This window comes from Plectropomus leopardus, chromosome 11, assembly GCF_026936395.1.
Source record: "Plectropomus leopardus strain MGB_pleo_1.0 chromosome 11, ASM2693639v1, whole genome shotgun sequence".
In the NCBI taxonomy this organism is placed as follows: Eukaryota; Metazoa; Chordata; class Actinopteri; order Perciformes; family Serranidae; genus Plectropomus; species Plectropomus leopardus.
This window is the reverse complement of record NC_142186.1, coordinates 12,327,059-12,347,627: the sequence shown is the minus strand read 5'-3', so window position 1 is coordinate 12,347,627 and position 20,569 is coordinate 12,327,059. Positions and strand designations below refer to the sequence as shown.

The 20,569-nt window shown below is 39.0% G+C and overlaps 1 protein-coding gene across 2 annotated transcripts in view; it reads right to left on the bottom strand.

Moving 5' to 3' along the window:
• LOC121945336 (CUB and sushi domain-containing protein 3-like) overlaps positions 1–20,569 on the bottom strand; it is a 235,458-nt gene that overhangs the window by 33,001 nt on the left and 181,888 nt on the right. For both annotated transcript variants that reach the window (XM_088084026.1, XM_088084027.1), the window contains exons 54-58: positions 19,907–20,080; positions 16,479–16,664; positions 15,050–15,223; positions 8,412–8,594; positions 5,081–5,257 (exon numbers count right to left, since the gene is read on the bottom strand). In XM_088084026.1, the coding sequence (XP_087940152.1) occupies positions 5,081–5,257; positions 8,412–8,594; positions 15,050–15,223; positions 16,479–16,664; positions 19,907–20,080 (894 nt within the window). The remainder of the gene's footprint in view (positions 1–5,080; positions 5,258–8,411; positions 8,595–15,049; positions 15,224–16,478; positions 16,665–19,906; positions 20,081–20,569) is intronic.

Sequence of the window (20,569 nt, the reverse complement as noted above, 5' to 3'; positions counted from 1 at the left end):
CTTGAGCTGTTGTATGACAGGTTATTGCATTGCAACCTTGTGTCGGTTGTGCATAATTTATCAAGGGAACCACAATAAATATTCTTCTACAATGGCTCCATGTTTCCATGCTGCATTTTGTCAACTCACATTGCCTCTGCATATGCCCATGCCGGGCATTACAAATAACTAAACAATGATTTTCAAGGCCTTTATTATGATGTTCAATTATGTGAAGCTAAGAAATATTGACAGACCTTGATGATACAGCAGCCATATTAGTCTACGACCAAACATTCAAGGCATCATCACTCACCATCTGCTGTGCTGCACTGCAGAAGTGTGAATTGTGTCTGTATCATAATCCTAATAGTATTAATCATGTTTTAGTTACGAGCTATAATGCACCACCATGATTATGATATCATTTTGAAATTTTGGTTGATTTTTGTCTTAATCTAGGAGAGCACCAAGAAAATAACAATATTGCTGGGGAGCTTCTCTCCCCCAGTCATTCTTGTTTAGTCTCTTCTTTTCATATGCCTATTCTTGGCTTCTTCTCATGGAATGATTTCTCCAAAGTAAACAGATGGCTGAGTGTTGGCCCACTACATTGTCAGGTCTTAACCTAGTGCTATCTTTGATGGAATTGTAAGTTGCCAGCCTCTATTAGATTGCCTTTTCATAGCTCTTGTTTAATCTTACAGGCCTAATTTGTGCCTACTTATTACAAAATCATTCCTGACTTGTTCACCTTAACGCAAGAAGCCAGTTTGATGCACATGGCTGTCCCTGCTAACGCCTCCTCCCTTCAATTAATTTCTGTTTGTTTATCTTCAGTTGCTGCCAAGGACCTCAACACTTGGACATATTTATCATCACTGGGTGAGACAAACTTTGTATCCCAACACGATATATCAAAGCGCTGCTTCTTGTGAGCACAGAAAGGAAGTGGAGTCTTCACTTTGCTACCAACTACAATTTTGAGTTGATGATAGAATGTTGCAGCTTGATTCAATAAATAATCCTAAAAGTTTTCTGAATTAGCACAAAACTAAAACACTGACAGGTAAGGCAGTGATTTGCCTTGATTGTGTGATGGATGGCACAGGTTATGTGGCTATTTGTTGTTTTATCTGTTTAATAATTCCATACTACATCCTCCTTTAGAGGTATCTGCACCATGCGTCCTGTGATGTATGTCCGATAATTAAATTGCAGTACAAAAGCCATTGATGTATTTGGTGTTTACTGCACAGTGTCTCATGAAGAGTCCATTATTTTTTATTTTCTTTAATAAATATGTACTGCTGCCTGCCTTTGATGGAAATTGTTTGTGTAGTGGATAAACTAACCTGTCAGCCTTCTCAAATTTTGACTCTGGGTCTTGTGGGTAGAGAGCTCCTTTTTTTGGGTCAGTTCACTCAAATCATACAAGAACATGTTTTCCCACTCACACCTAAAGTGGAATCTATCCATGCAGATACTAATTTACAAAAAAAACAGCCACATCCTTGTATAATCCCCATTTCCAGTTAAGGTCTGATACTTTACACAACCATCACTCCATCCCGACATCAGGTAACAATACAAGAACATAAATTGATCGTTGCTGTGCAAATTCATGTAAATGTAAAATGTTAGGCTACGTAATCACCTGAGAAATAATGTTTTAAAGTTTTTCTAAACAGTAAAGTCATTAAATATTTCAAATCAAGTGTTTCTGTTTTGTTTGTTTCTTTCTTTGTTTTTTATATCATGCATGAAAAAATAACTCACTCAAGTCAGGTCCCACCAATATAGTCTGCTGTTGCAGACTAAAATACCATAAATAGAAATAAAAACAAAATGGGAAAGATCTATGTGAGAATTAAATGAACCCTGAATTACTTAAAATTTTTAGGACTACCATATATTGGGTATACGAACCCATAAGTGTATGTATGTAAAGTATATGTGTATGCACATTTCTGGATGACTGTATATAGGTGCTTTGTTTGCTGCATTGTAATTTATCAGTTAACTTTGACTCAAAAATTACACTGAAACACATTATTTGAATCAGGGCTTGGTAATGTGGCTTATAAATAATATTTCAATATTTTAAGACTATATGGTATATATCTCCATAATTCCATATTTTCCTTAAATAGCCCAACTGCCTGATTTAATCCTTTGATGTGTATGATCAAACCTGCATCAAATCCAAATGTATAGGTAATATCCCTGATATTGTCTGAGTGACAGTGAGGTCATTTTGAAGTCAACTGGTCTTCGGAAATATATTCCTCATTATGAATTTTGATTAATTATTCACACAACTGGAATACTTAGCATTTTTTAAAGAATCATTTGTTGTTTTTATTATCTAATATGTATTCATGTTTTATTCTTATATTTATTTACTTATTTATTATTGACACACTGACTTGTTGAATTAATGTGTAAATGTATTCACATCACTTCACCCAAAAGGTGCTTTTATTTTGCAGTGAGTTCTTAGATAGTCTTTCTGTAATGCCTAGTGTTTATTTAGTTTGTCCGTCTTTTTCAAAGTGGAGGTTGGCTTGACAGTGTTCTGCACTGGGTAACTGATGGAACAGATTAGGGGTACTGTTCCCTTCAGCAGCAGTCGTTATGTAGCATATTTTGCAGAGGTAGCAGTTTGTTCCACGTCTGGCCTCCTTCAGAACCTCCTTGAACCACCTTCAGATGATAGACCAGCGAGATCTTTCTCCATTCTGATTTGACATAAACTGGATATATTTAAACTTAACCTGGTGCGCATGGTTGGTTGGTTTGAGGTGTCTGTATGGGTGTGAGAGTGAGAGCTAGTCTCCTGCACAAAAACACAGCCTGCTTTTAATGCGTATGTAAATTATTAAATGTGTAAGGAATATCTGAATAGGATGATACAGTCATCTGCCACATCCCCATAAAATCAGAATTTAGTATATTAAATACATATTTGATACATCGCCCATCCCTCTTTTGAATAAAGCATGATATGTCTCTCCAAACATAAGCCGGAAGAAGCTGGCATGAATTGAACAACTGATATTAATTTGAACTGGTATCAACAAGAAACATCTCACGAGGAAGTGGAAAAGTGCCCTCAGAAGATAGACGGAGAGATACAGAAAAAAAGTATGTGTGTACATAAATGTAAATGTTTACGTGTGCCTGTCTATCTGACGGAAGGAAAAAACCCAGTCAGTCAGCACAATGCAGAAGAGCTGCAGGCTGTTGACTTCAACAGCTCAACTCTACCGCTTTTTCATTTTGTTTTGCATTTACTTGCTTGGAGAAGTCAAGTTAAGGCAGGAAATCAGAGGAGTTCACATGCACTGCAGGGACCTGCTCCCATTATAACCTGCATTTACATGCATTTGGTCAAAAATCAGATATCTGTGTGAAATGTCGTAGTGACCTAAGGTGCTGCATCATAAAAGAGCTTTTTCCTTATTTGTCATAGCACTGCAGCACTTACAGCTCAACCAGAGGACAGGATATGTCGGGTAGAAACAGACGCCGACTTATTTCATTTTCAGTTTTAGTCAGACTTGGATTTTAGTTATTGTTGATTCAAGGGCACACCACTATGATTTAGAATACTACTGTCTTCACTTAAATGATGTTCAAGAATCAGATTACAGCAGAAATTCGATTCTTAATTGCACTAATAGGCATTTTGCTCTGATGTCTTCATTTTATCATATCTTCCAACCCTACATCCCCATTTCCCACATCCACAAGGACTGTTTTGGCATTTGAAAGAGGAGAGAGGGGGAAGAAATGGAAAGGAGAACAGGGCTAAAAACTAAAAAAGTAGATATACATTAACAGGATCGCAGCATGTTACAAGGCAAATAGTCTTCCTGAATAATCAGTGTTTACTGTTTATTTTATAAAGTGCTCAACGGCTTTACTTCACAGTTCACTGAGCAAGTCTCTTCCCCAGCGCACTTTGAGCTAATTCGCCAATTCCTTAACCCTATAAATTTCATATATCAAACATCAAGAGTGTTAAGGAAAAATTAAAAGAAGAACTTTTCTCTCTCCCCTTGAGAATGTTGTGTGACTTTGATCTGGTAACCTACTTGATCAATTCCCCATGAACCGTGAAAATGATTGCCTTCTTAATGAAGGCACACTGAGCCAATCTTGGCGTCTTGTTGATGTTGATGGCGTTTTGATGTCCCTGAACTGACCACTAAACTGTAATGTGAAGTGATAGCATACAGGAGGATAACAATAATGAGCAGACTTAACAGTGGGAAAAAGATGCAAAGAAAGCTTTTCAGCCTTTCTGCGTGTTTGATCATTATTTTTCAATCCAATTTTCAATCTTTCTTTCATACTCCCTCTTTCCCTATGTATATTTCTCCAGAGACTCATTTCATTCCAAAATTGAAAATTATGCCCAAACCATTTATCTTTTCTTGTGATTCAATAACAAGCAAAAAGAATGAGGAAGACGGAATATGGTGATTTTCAGAGAGAAGAACAATGTGTAATTTTGTTTGATAGTCACCCTGGTGCAAATTGAATATAGATTGGCATACTTCTTAATTACTGCAAGGCTCATTTGCTGAGATCCAGACAATAAAAAACTGCCTGACAGCTCTGATGCTTTGCAGGGAGAGAGGGCTCAAAGAGATTTATGTGCTATTTGAAATCTTATACCCCATATTAGCATTGTTGTTGATCATTCAGAGCGCCTCCTTTTGGCAGAAATAGAGAGCGAAACCATCTTCAGTGCTGTCTATCCTTATTCTTTTTAGAAGAGGTTATACACTTTACACTATGAATTACATGTTTTAGTTCAAGAACACAGAGCACAAGAGCAGTGGCCAATTCAGTCTAATAGACAAATATTGTGAGTGTCATTCGTTGACGTGCAGTTGGTCAGCAGTGTTGCACCATGGTCTACTCTGCCTTGTCATATCTTTGGTTATTTTTCCTTTCATTTTCTGAAAGCTACGATAACTAATTCTGTGACTCCAAATGTAGGTGCAAGTGTGACTGAGTTAAATGTGATCAACCGAGAAACACTAAATTGTGCTCTGTTGCATTTCTGGTATTCCATGCATAAACTCACTTGTGCAGTTTGGAGCCGTTCCAGACCATGTGCCATTTGCCAGGCACTGGCGTGTGGGTGAGCCAGTGAGGAAATAGCCCTCCATACAAGAATACACAATGGAGTGGGAGAAGGTTGTGCCATCCACACGGGAAATACGGCCATGAGCAGGTGTGGCTGGGTTCCCACACTGTACAGCTGCAATACAGGGAAGAAAAGTAAGGAGGTGAAGGTCAGAGATGTAAAATAGTAATGGGTTTTCTATTTTCCATATCAGTGATTTACAATTCGAGGGCTTAGACCTCCCAAGGTGGCTGCAAGATGACTTCTGAAGGTCTCAAGGTGATTAAAGGGCTGTGAAAAATATACTTCTTCCATATTGTGTCAATACTAATATTTATTTATTAAATAATGGCTGTTTTGCTTTTGACCTGATATGATATTTGTGGTTTCTTGACTCAGTCCGATTAGCACTCAGGTGGAACATTCTGAAAAGGGCAGATAGAAATCGTTGGCTTGGGTCAGTGTTCCCCATTATGTGTTTGTGCCTCATGTCAGGGGATAGGAGGAGGCATTGTTTTTCTTTTTGAGAAGCTGTGAAACAAACCAGTAAAGAACCACTAATCCATACAGCAGCACGGCTTTAGTAAGAGAGGCTAATGAGCAGAGTTGGTGCAGTGGTACACAAATCCCCATCACACTATTAATGAGTCATCAGTATATAAAGTGCAGTTTGTGTATTGTTAAGTCTCATAGTACATCCATGGTAATGACATTTAGTGCTGTCTAAAAACCAGAGGAGGATCGTGGGAGTAATGTGAAATTTTGCAGCTGTGGTCTAATAATAACTGAAGTTTTAGTTATTGCATTTTACTAAATATTCAACAGATGTAGTACTTATTTGAAATATGAAATGTCACTCCTGACAATTTAAAGCGCAAATTGAACTCAGACAGGAGGCTCAATTTCATGCACAGTGTTACTTTAGAGTGTACAATCACTGGGGAGGAAAAAATAGACTTTCTGAAGCAAACTGAACCGTTGGGCTTTTCACACTAAGGTATCCTTTACAGCATTTCCAGAATACACCAACCAAAATGTATCCCTGAAGAGGAGAAGGGACAGAGTTTGTTTCATGTGTTTTTCTTCTGCTCCAAATCATGTCTAATTACAAAACTGCTTTGCTCTCTCAATCACCTAATAGCCTGGAAAATCTGAAATAGTGATTCTTTGAGGAGACAGACGTGTTGTAGGTGCTGTGGTGATTTCTCAATTACCACACGTGCAGGCACACACATGCTTATACACACAAAATCATCGAAGTGCATAGACATCACTCATGCACATACACAAATACACCATGTGCCACTGTGCTTGCGTTACTATACTGTAAATTCAACACACTCCAAAAATAAAACAGGGGCGGATCGACCACAAGGTAGGGTGGCAGCTAAATGTGATTATTAAGAAATAATCACACACATATATATATATATATATATATATGCATTTCTTCCACCTCTTCAAGTCATCATGCCATCCTCTTGCCACTCCATAAATATTTTTCGAGATCTGCCTCAGAAATAAAGTATGGCTGTCCTCTTTGGTTCCTCTCTTAAAAATTCAATACAAACATGATGACAAACACACAAACAGACCTTGATGGTTTTGTGAGATGGATATTAAGCTGAATATCCACAGTGACCGTTTTCCAGAGACTGTAAAGGGTTGTGGATAACGGATAGATGGGCTTTAACAGTAGACAGGGCTTTAGATCACAGACAGACAGCACTGAAACTCATTCAGGCTCCAGTGAGTTCCTGTCCCCTCCCTCCTGAGGTGGAGGGATGGCTAAAACAATCTTTAAATCAGGAGTTCAGTGGGGAGATGGAGAGATAAAAAGGTAGTTGAAGAGAGATGTGGGGTAAAAGGAGGGGAGGAAGGGCAAGGCTGAGCAATAAAGAGAGAGAGCGACAGAGGAAGGACAGATGGAGGAGTGGACAGGGACGGAGAGACAGCCAGACAACGAGATTAAGACAGAAAGAAATCAGGGGAGAAGAAAGAGAAAAAGGCTGACAACAGGGGAAACAAAGGATAGACACAGATAGAAGAGGGAGACAGAAAGTAAAAGAGAAACAAGAGAGTTGAAATAAAAGGCTGATGTACAGAGAGTAGTTCAGAGAGCCTGTGCATTGGTCTATCATATTAAAATGACACTAGTGCTGTGCCAACCTGGCGGACAGTGAGTGAAAGAGAACAGAAGCAGTCAAACATTTGCCTCAATATCCGGTTGACCCCTGGGGGTAATTTATGCAAGATGTAGAGCTGCCGTTCTGTGAACTAATATCTTCAAAATCCACAATGATTCATTTATCACAATCCAAAAAGAACTTGGCTTTAGGTGTCTAGAATTAATGAATTTTTTGGTTGCAATCTGGAAGCTAGTCACAGCACCATGTGCTGGCAAGAAATATCAGACTGCAGCAGAGAGATACTTATCCATCTGGTGCAGTGCTGTGTTTGTGAGCTTTTGCAATCATTTGTGTGTGTAGGTGTGGATGCACATGAGCACCTATCTGTGCACTCCATGCACATTCATGCTTGCATGCTGCCCATGTGTTGCATACAGTGTTTGTCTGTGTATGCCATGGCTGGTTTCTGTCCCAAATCGTTCGATACCGCAGCTGATGCAGATTTTGGTACATACAGTGACCAAAGCAATACTTTTTTGATAACCTATTTTGAGGAGTATATTGAAGTTAAACTAAATAAGACAACTCATCAAATTCATCAGTGTGCAATTTTAAAGGGGCATTCCAGCGATATGAAAATTTAGGTGACTTATAAGAGAGTGATTAAAAAAAAAAAAATCATCAAAATTGGTAGAGGGCCAGAAGTATCCTATCCTTATCTCTCATGTATATAATACCCTTCTTAGAACCTAGATCCAACCTTCTCATTATACAACTTACTAGCATCTTTTGTTTCCGGCGTCTCATGTTTCTACCAAAGTAGTTGTACAAGCACTTTGCCTAAATAATATCTAAAAAAAAAATAGAAATTATGGTTTAAAACAGTAAATATCTGACCAAAGAATAAACAAAACTAGGAATCTGACCAACTTTTCCATGTCAGCTTTTGTAATTTGACAGTTTTTTTATATTCTGCACTTTTGAGACAGTCCATAAAACCCTGGTGTAACCATGCATCTCTTTGTGTAACTGTAAGAGTTTCGCTGTGTATGTGGGTCTGTGTGTAAAAAAAGGTATGTGTGTATTATGTAACTTCTATGCACTCCTCTCCCACTTCTTCATATGTAAAATCACAAAGATATTTGAAATATTCGCCTTACGTTTGCAGAATGGCTGTCTTCCTGACCAGGTCCCATTGGGGAAGCAGATCCTCTCTGCCGATCCGTACAGTGTATGTCCCACCGCGCAGGTGAAGCGCACCTTACTGCGCACTTTGAAGTTTCCTGCCTCCCTGCTGGCATGGGCAGGTGTGCCAGGATCCCCACAGGTACCTGCCGAGTCGCCTGCAATGAGAGATAACCAGACAAGGAGCAATGAAAACAAGAAACTGAAGATGCCTTTCACTTTAACTGTCTGTGTGTTTACAGACAAGCCTTTTTAAGTCTGTATGTCAGTGAATTACAACGCGGTGTTCCTGTCTGTCAAGCAGAGGGACAATACAGAGAGGACTTAGACTCAAACTGTAGATCTTTTGAGTCCTCCAGGAAGTAGCTATAAAAACACACAATGCACCAATGAGCAGTTGTCACTGCGCCAACAACCGGCAGGACCAATACCTTTCACTGCTTTGACACCAGGAGCTTTCTGTCCATAAAAACAGCGGGGCCAGCATTAAAAGGCAACCAGCTGTGGTTATGAGAAATGATGAATACAGTTTGACCTCTGGAGCTAAATGCGTTTTCATTATCCTGAATTATCTCTCCTGTCTTTTCTTCTGTGGAGGAACATACAGTACTTTGAGTGTCTTGCACTGCCTGTCTTGCACATCTATAAATTAAGTCATATAAAAAGATGCTTTGTCTCTTGTTAATTCTATTCTCATGTCCCCACTAGGGCTGTCAATGATGGGTGAATAAAATGGGACATGTTCTCTATCTGAGCCATAGGAAATGATAGAGAGATGACAGCTATGGAGTCAGGAGTCTTGGGGTAGGGTGGTTCTTAGTTTTGTATTACTGGGGATGTCCTCAGAGAAAAAGAAAAAAAAAACACATAAAACCACTGCTGCTTCTGTTTGCTCACAGAAAAAAAACAGCTGAGGGAAAAAAAAGAAAAAAATGTTTGGCATCAGAAGAAAGTGAGATATAGATGGGCAGACACAGCAGAGATGCAGATATTCAGATAGACAGACAGACAGACAGTTCAGCACTTGTCTTTTTTGTGAAGGATCTGTGCTTTATTGGCTTTGAGATCCTGTTCTTTGAGCTGCACACACACCCTGTGCATCATTTGTTGGCTGTTGCTCTCTGTCTACAGAGCAGCAAACAGCTGCAGCAATACTGGACTTGTTGACAAAGCCTTACTGCACAAACACCAAGCTCATATCTTCTACACGCATCCCACTGCTCACATGTGCACAAACTGGATTTGTCAGGTCAGGGGCTCACAGCTGGAGATGATTAGTTTGTGTGTGGCTCTGGTTAGCAATGAGTGTGTGTGCAAATATGTGTACCCTTGCTTACCTTCGTACTGGATATACCTGTGTGTGTGTGTGTGTGTGTGTTTGAGAGAGACAGAGAGAGAGAGAGAGAGAGAGAGAGAGAGAGAGAGAGAAAAGAGATGGTGCATTTGAGTGTTTATGCGCTTCCCTGTTTGTCTGTGCATAGACTTGCATACACTCGTTTTTGCAAATACATGTAAAGTATGTATAATTATTGTTGCCCTTGTGTGTGTATGACCACTTGTTGTGTGCATTTATTTGTGTGTATGTCTCGCAGCAGCTGTCGGTACTTCATTAGTCTCCTTCGGCTAGGTGAGGCAGCCCGGCTCGGCATGCACTGTGACAGCTATAATCTCTCTAATTGGGATGGTGGTGGATTTGGTTTGAATCTGAGTTAATGTCCGTTCACCAGGCTCTCTTTGTGAGGAAATAATAAGGCCTTCAACTCAGCCGTGCAACAGACGAGGACAAAAGGGGAATGGCTTCGCAAGCAGTTTTAAGCCCCCTCTTACTAATTAACAAAGGAGGACACATGAGAGGAAGGATAGATGCATGAATGGATACACGGATGAGAACTGTTGCTGATGCTGGGCTGGACTTCTGAGGAATTCATAGCCCAAATTATGTTGTTGCTATTGGTGATGAACACTCTCTGAGAATACAAATGTGCCATTTAAATAATTTCTAGTACTGCAGATAAAGCTCTCTATAGACTACGCAGCAACCTTTCTGCAAATAAAGTTTGAGATCATTAACACACAGAAACATTTAGACATACATTAACACTTTCAAGATAGCTCATTTATTGTGCTAACACTGCAGTACTAATTGCATCACCTCAAAAGGTTTTGCTAATGTGCCTGTGAAAACTAGGTGTTAAAATGTACACTCACACTAATTTAAAACTCTCCAGGCATTTGCTTCATCACAACTTTGGTTTCTGTAAGCGACAACTCAGCTCCAGCTGTGTTGTGGTTCTAATTTCTGTCACACAGCTGTAACAGATGTTTACTGCCATGGATCTGAATGAACAAGTGATCTACAAAGGTGCCGTATTTCCATTATAAATCGCTCATTTTATAGGTAATTAGAAGCACTGATGCAGTATAATCCTGTGTGACAATGTGATGACAATGGTTTTACACTTTAATCCCATCATCTATAACCAACTCCAATATCAAAATAATTTTAGTCCTAGCTGTCACATAAATATAAAAGTACTGATTGGGCCTCAGGTCACAAAATAAGATCAAAACAAAGCTGCATTTAATCCCATAATTGTGTCAAAAAAAATCTAACTCCATGTATTTTCCTAGTATCATCTGTTATGGGAGTGCTGTTGCATCACTATAAAATACACTGAAGCTGCATTTTTGTGATCTGATTACATGTAATAAAACGTTGTATTATGTGCTATAGCTCACCTCAGCACATCCTTTTCTTTAGCTTGGTAAGTCACAGTGTCATTTATTATGATTAAATCCTCTGGTCACTGACCCAAGACTCCTATTCTGGTGCACAAATTCCTCCGCAGGGGTTTACTCTCTAAACAGCCATCGCTGTTTGACAATTTAAATACTTGGCAACAGATTCATGTTGGCTTTACTTGTCTCACTTTTCAAGTGATGAGTTGATGCAGATTAGGTTTTGGACAAGTTAAATTACAGGCACTGCATCTTGTTTGATAATATATATATATTTTTGCCCAGATTAAAGTAGAGTTTATTGGTTGGGTTTCTTCAGACAAACAAAGGCAGTACAGCTCACGCTGGTGATACACAGCTCAGAGTGAGTGATGAAATGAAATATAAGACAAAATTGAAAATCATCACTTTCTGAGAGGCTCGTTTGTCAAAACAGCAGGGTTCTGATCAAATCATCTCAATAATAGATGGCAAATTGCTATTAAAGACTAGGCTGAAAAAGAAAAAAATACCTTGCAGCGCTCATTCTTTCGACCACAGGCATTAAAATGACATGCTTTATTGGATTCTATGGCTATAATTTCAGGTCTAAAAACAGCTATTAGGCTAGCAAATAATTATAAAGACGCAAACAATGAAAAATACTCAATTTGCAGAGCTAGGAACAACATGCACTTAGTAGAGTGTAGAACTAAGCCAGGTAGCTGCCGGGGTTGATCACACCACTCTAGACAATTCTTGGAATTTTAGCAGATGCGCCGCAGGAAGTTTCAGAGGCATACCAGAAACGAATGAAAATACACGTCTCATCTATTTTTGACACAGCATATTGCACAGAACAGATCATGTTTTACTGCTAACAGGGTCTTTGTTTAAAATATAGATACAAAATAATTAAATAATAAAATAATTAAAATAGACAAAAAAAAAAGAGAAACTATTTAACTACATAGCCTATTTACTTACTCATAGTATAAGCACAAACATCAAGGAAAGAATGACCAAAAACAACAAAATCTGCAAGTCAAAACAGAACTGGGTTGCACATTGATGTCCTGACAGTTATGATGGTGGTGAAGATAACAAAAATGGGGATTTATTTGTCTTGTATCATGCCTAACTTTGGTGGATCATAACATATCAGGCATGGAATTAATCTGCACATGCTACGGTTCAGACCAAACATTTCTATGAGTATCCATTTTTGAGCCTCAACAAGGCCAAAATGTCTCCTGCAACAGACTAGAAGGCTTTTTTTATTTTATTTTATTTTTTTTTAGCGAAGACGATTTCTAGTAACCTTAAAACAGGTTTTTCAACAATGGTGAATCACTGCATACATGAAAGGTCCTTGAGAATACAGTCATAAATGTGTGCACAAAATATGAGACTGATTCAATAGTTCAGTAGCAATCATCTGCAAACAGACAGATAGATACACTTCATGCCAGACAGAAATGAAACAAACAAACAAACAAACAAACAAAAAAAATGTTATGAAAACTCTTGAGTGGGAAACAGATCTGAGCCTCTGCAACCATCTGTATCTTCTTACCATCTTAAACTTCACTACTGCCTTACTACCTTCCAACTGTTTCAATACAAAACCACTGAAGGTGAGTAGAGAGCTTTTACCCCCATTTAAAGAAGAAGAAAAAAAACAGTCATACAAGTCTGCTTACAAACATTACTTCTGGGTCAGTGAGTTGAACAAACCAAGTGAACATTCAGTAAAGAGAATCCACTTAAATGGTCAGGAATGCTTAAGTGTGATGGGAGGGAAGAGCAAAGAGGTGATTAAGGGGGGAAGTTTGTAGTTCTGTGGACATACACTATAAGACACACTTTCTCTCAGGTTTTCAGAAACTGTCAATAAAAGAGTCTACAGCTAAATGCACTAAACACAGTTAAACTTTACTTTGCTAAAGTCTGCATTTAGGTTATTTCAGAGGTGATATCTCTAACTCGATTGATTGTTTATGCATGAAGCAAAATTTGCTTCTACACACTCTTTGGCTGAGGTGTGAAGTCATAACTCTCTGTCACTGAATCGAAGAGGATTGATGGGTAAAGGTTATCTGGTACTGATCCGCCATCAATGTACTTTTTCAAACATTCATCAGCCAAATGCAGATCCATCAGAGAAACCACAAGAGAGCCTGTTCTGAAAAGTGAAAATGCTGAAAATGCTTTTAGGGGGAATTTGTGAAAAATAATGGTCAAATATTTTGGCACATAGGTACAATTTAAAAAATCCTGTGAGAGCTCCACAGGGCTCTAGTTTGAGGGCAGTAAATTGGCTCAGTCTGCTGATAACAATCATGTGCATGTTTGCTCTGAACTTCACACAGGCTCTAACCAAATATCTCATTAATGCCAAGACTCCCTGGTACTACACTATTGTGCTGTGGTTATCTCCATCTTACCATGCAGATAGTTTTAATTTAATTTGCTGAGGTTTTCAGATATATTTTCAAAAACATTTCTGGCACTAATACAGTTCTGGCTGGCTCTAATACAGTAGAGTTAGATTGTTTTTTTGTGTGATGCTTACAGCATTGAAAGATGATATATTCAGAAGCTGTATATGACTTTCTGAGCATATATATGATTCAGAGTCTGAGAAAGGATTGTCTGCACACATGGTTCTCAATATGGAGGTGGCTGAGCCACCTAGCAGCTAAATATGCTGACAACCAATCACAATGACAATCATAATCATTGACCTTCTCTATTATATCGCAGCTGATCTCATCCTCTGCTTGGAGGGTAAGGGGCTCCCAATTCATTCATTTTCCCATTTTGTGGACATTTCTGACAACCGTTCTTCTTCTTTGAGTTAGCCACTAATTGCCATCAGCTGCTTTCTAAATCTTCTGCGGTGTGGTCACCCACATAATACGTACTCAAAACGTCGTATCTCCCCAACCGGTCTTTCCGGCATGACACATGCTTCCACTTTTACACAGACCTCATTTCAGGGCTGTTACTACCTCAGTGGCGAGACCACTCTGTCCTGCCTGTCTGCAATCCCACCGCATATACAAAGTATACAATAGTGGCGTGATGTTGCCGCCTTGAATAGCTTTGTATGAGCAGTGGCGATTAGCTAGCCAGTGAAATAAAAACACAGGACTTACATGCCACCAAACCATCTGCTACAATAAAGAACCGAGAAGCTCAGATTACAACATATACAGAGGGATCTTGCTCTACTCAGGACTACTTTACTCCACTGTATCTTTACATAGCAAATAGTGTTTACTGCTGCATTAATCTTCTGACTGTCATATACAAAACCTTTGAACAATTTAGCAGGAATGTGTGTTTTCCTGATTAGTCATATAGTCCAAAGACATTGCTGTCAATTGTTTTCATTGGAACTACTTACTACCAAAGAAAAAGTCCTTATGGAAACTGTTGACAGGGTTTTCTGTGGAGTACTAGAGGTATTGTTTCTAGAAAAAACGATCCAGCTGCTGAATTTTTTTAAAGTCAATTTTTAATGCTATGAGCACCACAAACAGAATTCCATTAAACTCTACTGTATTGGGGTGATAGCAGTAATCATGGACACAGATATCTCAAAGCCTGGGCAAATAGAACTAAAACATTTTGTGTGGCCTGATATCACCAGAGGTAAGTGAAAAAAAATGTTTTAATATGTTTGGGTAAAAACAACTCTTGCCATCCATTTTGAGATGTTCTCAGTGGGAAGCACAGACTAAGTTAAAATGAGAGGATACTCTACAAATTAAACAACTACCAATCTGTAATATGACAACGATTGAGTGAAAGATAGACTTTGGTTTCGTAGTGTAAATGTGCACAGGAATGATCGTGTATGTGCATGACTACATTCGTGTTGTTGTACCTGAGCAGTGGGGCAGTGGACCACTCCAGTGTCCGTTCAGTTGACAGGTGAGTGATGAGTCTCCGATGAGCTGGCGGTCTCCAGAGCAAGAATAGCGCACTGTGGAGCCAAAGGTAAACTTCTCCCCACTCATCACTCCGTGGGGAGGTGAGCCTGGGTGGCTGCAGTCCACCTCTGCATGACAGAGAGTGAGGAGAGGACATCAGATCATCAGTGGATGGGCAAAGGGATGGACGCATTAGTGTTGCATGCTTCAGCAAAATCACATCTCACACTGATACTGGCGAGACATTGTTTTCTACTGTTTTCTACTAAATGGTTTGGTGAAACAGTAGCACGCATAACATCACATGGCTCACTGCTTCTTCAAGTAACTCTTCCAAAACAAACCAGCACCATGTTGATCTAAACTGCTGTGAACTTTAAATCTATAGCATTTAAAGATAAAACTGGTCAACAAGACTACTGTCCCTTATAACTTTAAACAATAATCAATTTTTCCACTCAGATCAACATTGTTATAATGATTTCACACACTAAAAAAAAGATCTTTTGATGTAAAATGGCATAGATACTTCATAAAATGTTCACTGGATTATTTTTCTTCACACTTTCCTTGCTACTTTATTATTTGTTTGACCTTTACATATGTCTGTGGGTGCTGTCATTTAATCAGCTTAGTCTCATAGCGCAGAGTAAGTTTCTGTAATTTCGCAAAGCTAATTTCTTAACAAAGAGTCAGTGACGCCTGGAGACGTGAATAAACATTTGAGACAGACACTCCTGTGTATCTCTTTAATTACAGCTCCGTTTGATAAAATAAGCGTTGTGTGTCATCTCTCTTCCATGAAATGAAGTGCTTTCTGAGCCTGTGTGCAAAATGTGGAGGTTTACTTTAGGTAATTTCACTAGAAATAGGTCATTACTGTTGGCGGCCTCACACAGAAGTAGAGTGCCCGATGAGCCAGGTGTTTGGGAGTAACATTACAACCTCAGACAACCCCTACAGTTCAGAGATGGTTGTTGTTAGAATTGGAGCACTTGGTTTGAGGGAACATTAGCAATAGCCTGAACAACTGGCCCTATGACAGTTTTCCCATTTCTCAATTAGGCACAGCGCAACATAACCATAAGCCACTGGGGCATCGAACATTACACAGATGCTCTCAGCCACAGCATTTAGCAACTTGTACCATTTAAACTCTAAAAGCAAATGAGGACACAAACAAGGTTGTGGACACTCAATCGAGAGTGAAACTTCTCTTAATTTTTTATTTGCGTCTCTTGTTAAGTGTATCAATTAATTAACTTTTGTACGAATGCACTAGTTGCATAGAAAGGCTGATTCACTGAAGAGGAGACAGGGAATAGACAGATAAACACTGTTAATGATTACATGATGACATAGTATTTATAGTAGATACTGTACCAATGCATTCTGGTAGAGGTTTGTCCCAGTGGCCCACTGGCTGGCAGGTGAGCACCGATGAGCCGAAGAGGTAATATCCTGGATTACAGTCGTAGAAGACTACGCTGCCAAATGTAAAGTTACCGTGCTCGATCTTACTCTCCCGGATGGAATTGGCAGGAATACCCGGATCTGTGCAGTTCACCACTAAATTAAATATAGACAGAAAAAAAGGTTACAGCAAGTTACAGCATCATGAATCATTCAATTAGTTTAATCATAATGGGAGAATACAGACAGCAGTTTAATCAGCGTTTATTGCTACAAGGATATTTCAGGCTAGACAGAAGTTTTAGCTGTAATTTCAGGCAATTTACTGTTGAAAAGCAGTCACATGATTACTTGTTGAAAGAAAGAACTGTGTTCCTGTAGCTTTGAGTGGAGTCTAATAATATCTATTTATAGATTTGGTATATCATCTTATTGCTCTTATTTCTCTAGTGTGCTGTTATACTGAAGTAATAGTTAGCAGCACTGTTCCTTGCAACTTTTCATGCACATCATTTTATTGTAGTTTTTATAGATAATGTAAATTCATTATTGATGTACAGCACAGGATAGAAATGTTTACTTAAACCAAAGTGAATATTTCCTGTCAGAGTTTCCACACCCATCTTAAGAAAACTGTGTGTACGATCATCTCTGTCCATAAGGTTGCTATGGCACTAGATGTTCATCAGTGCAAATAATACTACGCATAGCAGAAGATAAAATTATCAACTGATCTATAGCACCATACATATGTTGTAGTATTAGTGCTGTAAAGGTTTCATTACATTTGGATGTTATATGAGTTTCTATAATTGCCTTTGACCAATTATCTACTGAAGTCACGTATACTGTATGTGACAAGTTAACAGCATCTGGACAAGTTATATTCTGTCATAAATAGTTTTACTACAACTTGAAAGAAAGTAAAAAAACAATGTCTGAAAACATTTCAGGAGCCATTATATAACTGTTTGTGTAGACTATAAAATTGCAGAAATTCCCCTTAGCATTATATGTGATAAATATGTTAAAGTGCCAGATGGACAAGACTATAATGTATGGTCATTCAAAGAAGAATGTATGTTTATTAAGAATTGCTATTTATTTGTATGTAGAAGAAAAAAAATTAAATTTGCTATGAACTGTTGGGAACTCCGGTTGATTTCTTATTTTGTGTTTGTCTTTATGCCTGTTTAAAGAATGACAATTTGGTTTCTCCTCCTTACTTGATTGTTCATCAATGAGATGAGCTATTTTGTTTGCTGTGTTTATTTTGTTATAGTAGGTTTAAGTGTGTATGACAATATATGTTTGGACACCAGGAAGAATAGCAAGTGCTTATGTTGGTGCTAATGGGCATTAGAATAAAACAAAGACAATACATACACACATATATGTACATATAGTACCAGTCATGTGACAATCTGCTTAATTAACTCGACACAGCATCGTTGCTCAGGATCTGACTTTTCTCTCCCAGAAGCTGCTCAGTCTCTTTAGTTTGGAGCCTCATTTGCATTAATGCTCTTTGTCAGCATGTTCACTTGTGAGTTAATAATAGAAGTGTTGATATGACCTGATCAGTGGCTTTTTCTGTTTATGCTACAAACAGAGGAGACAAGTAAGTCCTGGCTATATTTAAGCATTGTCAATAATAATTTCACCTGACGCTTCCTCCTGAAAACAAAAGGCAAGTTTAAAAGAACCAAAGGCACATCTATTGTCACAAATCCACAAGCATCCATTAAAGCAGCAGTTGAAAACCACACTGCTGACAAGGTGGTTTAGACAGCTGAAAGTAGACGGGGGTGAAATTAAGTTCAGCACAACATCAAATTAAATCAATAATGCAAATGTGTGAAAAAGCTGGCTTACTGTGAGAAAAATTTTAGCGGGAACAAACAGACATATTTTGACAAAGGGAGTCATGACAGTTTAATATGGTTTTACTTTTTTGATCTTTTACCAGGTTTGTCTCTACGGTGCTATTCACAATAATGAAAACTGTGTCTCTTCACATCTGACTGCCAACAAAACTCATGCCAAGAGGAGACACATTTTTAAATGGGCAAAGTCTGGCAAATCTAGCCTTGGCCGACTAGATCCAGAGGTAGCAGACCAATTAAAGCCACAATGGATATAATACATTTCTATAGTTGTCTTTTAATGATTGATCTGCTACCTCATTTTAAAGGACAGTTTAGCGAGTTAAGATCATATGCACCTATATGTACCACACTGCAACAAAGGTAGGCATTTTCAAAGACAAATATGAAAATGCTCCTTTTTTGAAAGAGCTTCCATCATTCTGTGCAATACATGTCTGTCTGTTTCCTGGGGGTAATGCAAATAGTAGAAAATATTTCCAGAGAAAAATTCTATCAAACTGTCAAAATTATTTTGGGCAAACAAGTAAACACTTCTCTGGTGTGGTCACAGACAAAAGTGTCTGGATTGCTGCTGAGTGTAAACACACCACTAATGAGCCTAACCTGAGCAAACAAAAATTGGACACAACTAAAACACAGCCGCCATCTGACACTCCCAGTAAGATGTCTCCCACTAAACGTACTCTGAGCTTCAAAGTAATCGCTCCCTGCAGCAAGCCTCATGGTAAAAACTGGCTGTAAAATGTAGACAACAATTCCCCGTTTACTCTCCCCTTTCTATACATTTTGCTGTAAGCTCGTTACTGCTGTTTCCCTGCTTTTGCTCTGAGGCAAGGGCTCCAGATGTTGCTGCCTAATGCTTTACTCTCAAACAGACTTGTCTCATTCAAGTCAAGTGATATGTGGACGCTACCTCTATCTATTTTGCTTCTGTGTCCATGCCTGTGCTTGCTGGCGGCCACTGGCTGCTGATTCCTGAATGATCACAATACATTTGTTGGCTGCTGAATTCTTGCGGTCATCCTAGCCTCTGATTCCTGAACCATCACAAAGCACTTGCAAAAGCCATTTCATTCAGTTCCAACACTTTGGCTGGATCCTACCTCTGCTCGGTGGCAGCTACCTGCTCCGCTGATGGCTAGCCTGATTCATGGGGGCAGAATTAAATACAATGTAGAAGTGGCTTCTGTTATCAAACATTAGAACACCTTTAGTTGGAGTTATACACTAAGAGCTACCCTCTTCAGAAATGAAAGCATTGCAGATGGGTAATGAGATGCATGTAAATATGATGGATCTGTTGGGTCCAAATTCTTGTAATTCTCACTTTTCATTCCTGTCTGCCTTGCCTCTTTAGGAAATGTCTGTGCTTTGAGCCTCAGCTGAACATGCTGGCAGAGACAAGCAGCTTTTTAGTTCAACTGTCAACATACATCTGCATCCTTGTGATACTTTAAGTCAGTCCAGCTGCCAATCATTTATCCATTCAGCTCTGTAGCAGGACCTTACCTCTGCATGTCGGTGGCTGCCGGCTCCACTGGCGGTTGGCCTGGCACTGGGCTGTGGAGGGTCCTTCCAGGGTGTAGCCTTTGTTGCAGGAGAAGCGCACCACATCATTGTAGTTGAAGCCATCCCCTGTGGTGCGGCCATAGATAGGACTGCCGGGGTGGCCACATGTGACAGCTGAAGTTGACACGCATCACCCAGGGACATGTCAGACAGGTGGAGGAAGAGAGGAGGCAGGAAGATAAAAGGCAGCATAGGATGGATACCCAGAAAGGTGAAGGGGAGGAGGGTGAGAAAGAGTGTGTGGAAAGAGAGAATAAAAGAGAGAAAAAATTCAATAACAATGATCGATAGGTGACGTACAGTGACACCTATCATAGGAATATCATTATCATATAATTAACCTCAAAGGACAATGGGGTAATTAGGAATCAAGACATGATCTCGATTGGGAAAGGGTAAACAGCACATTTCTCATTGCATCAATAGGTGAACAGGAGATAGAGAATCTCATTATGAGGATATGTATCAACTATTGACTTCAGTGCTTCTAAAGCTAAAGAAGCAGGAAGCTCTGGGGATTGCAGGATTTTTTTTTTTTACAGTAATTTACATTTTTCAGAATGCTAAAAATATTTTTATTGATTGATTCATCAGTTAATCAAA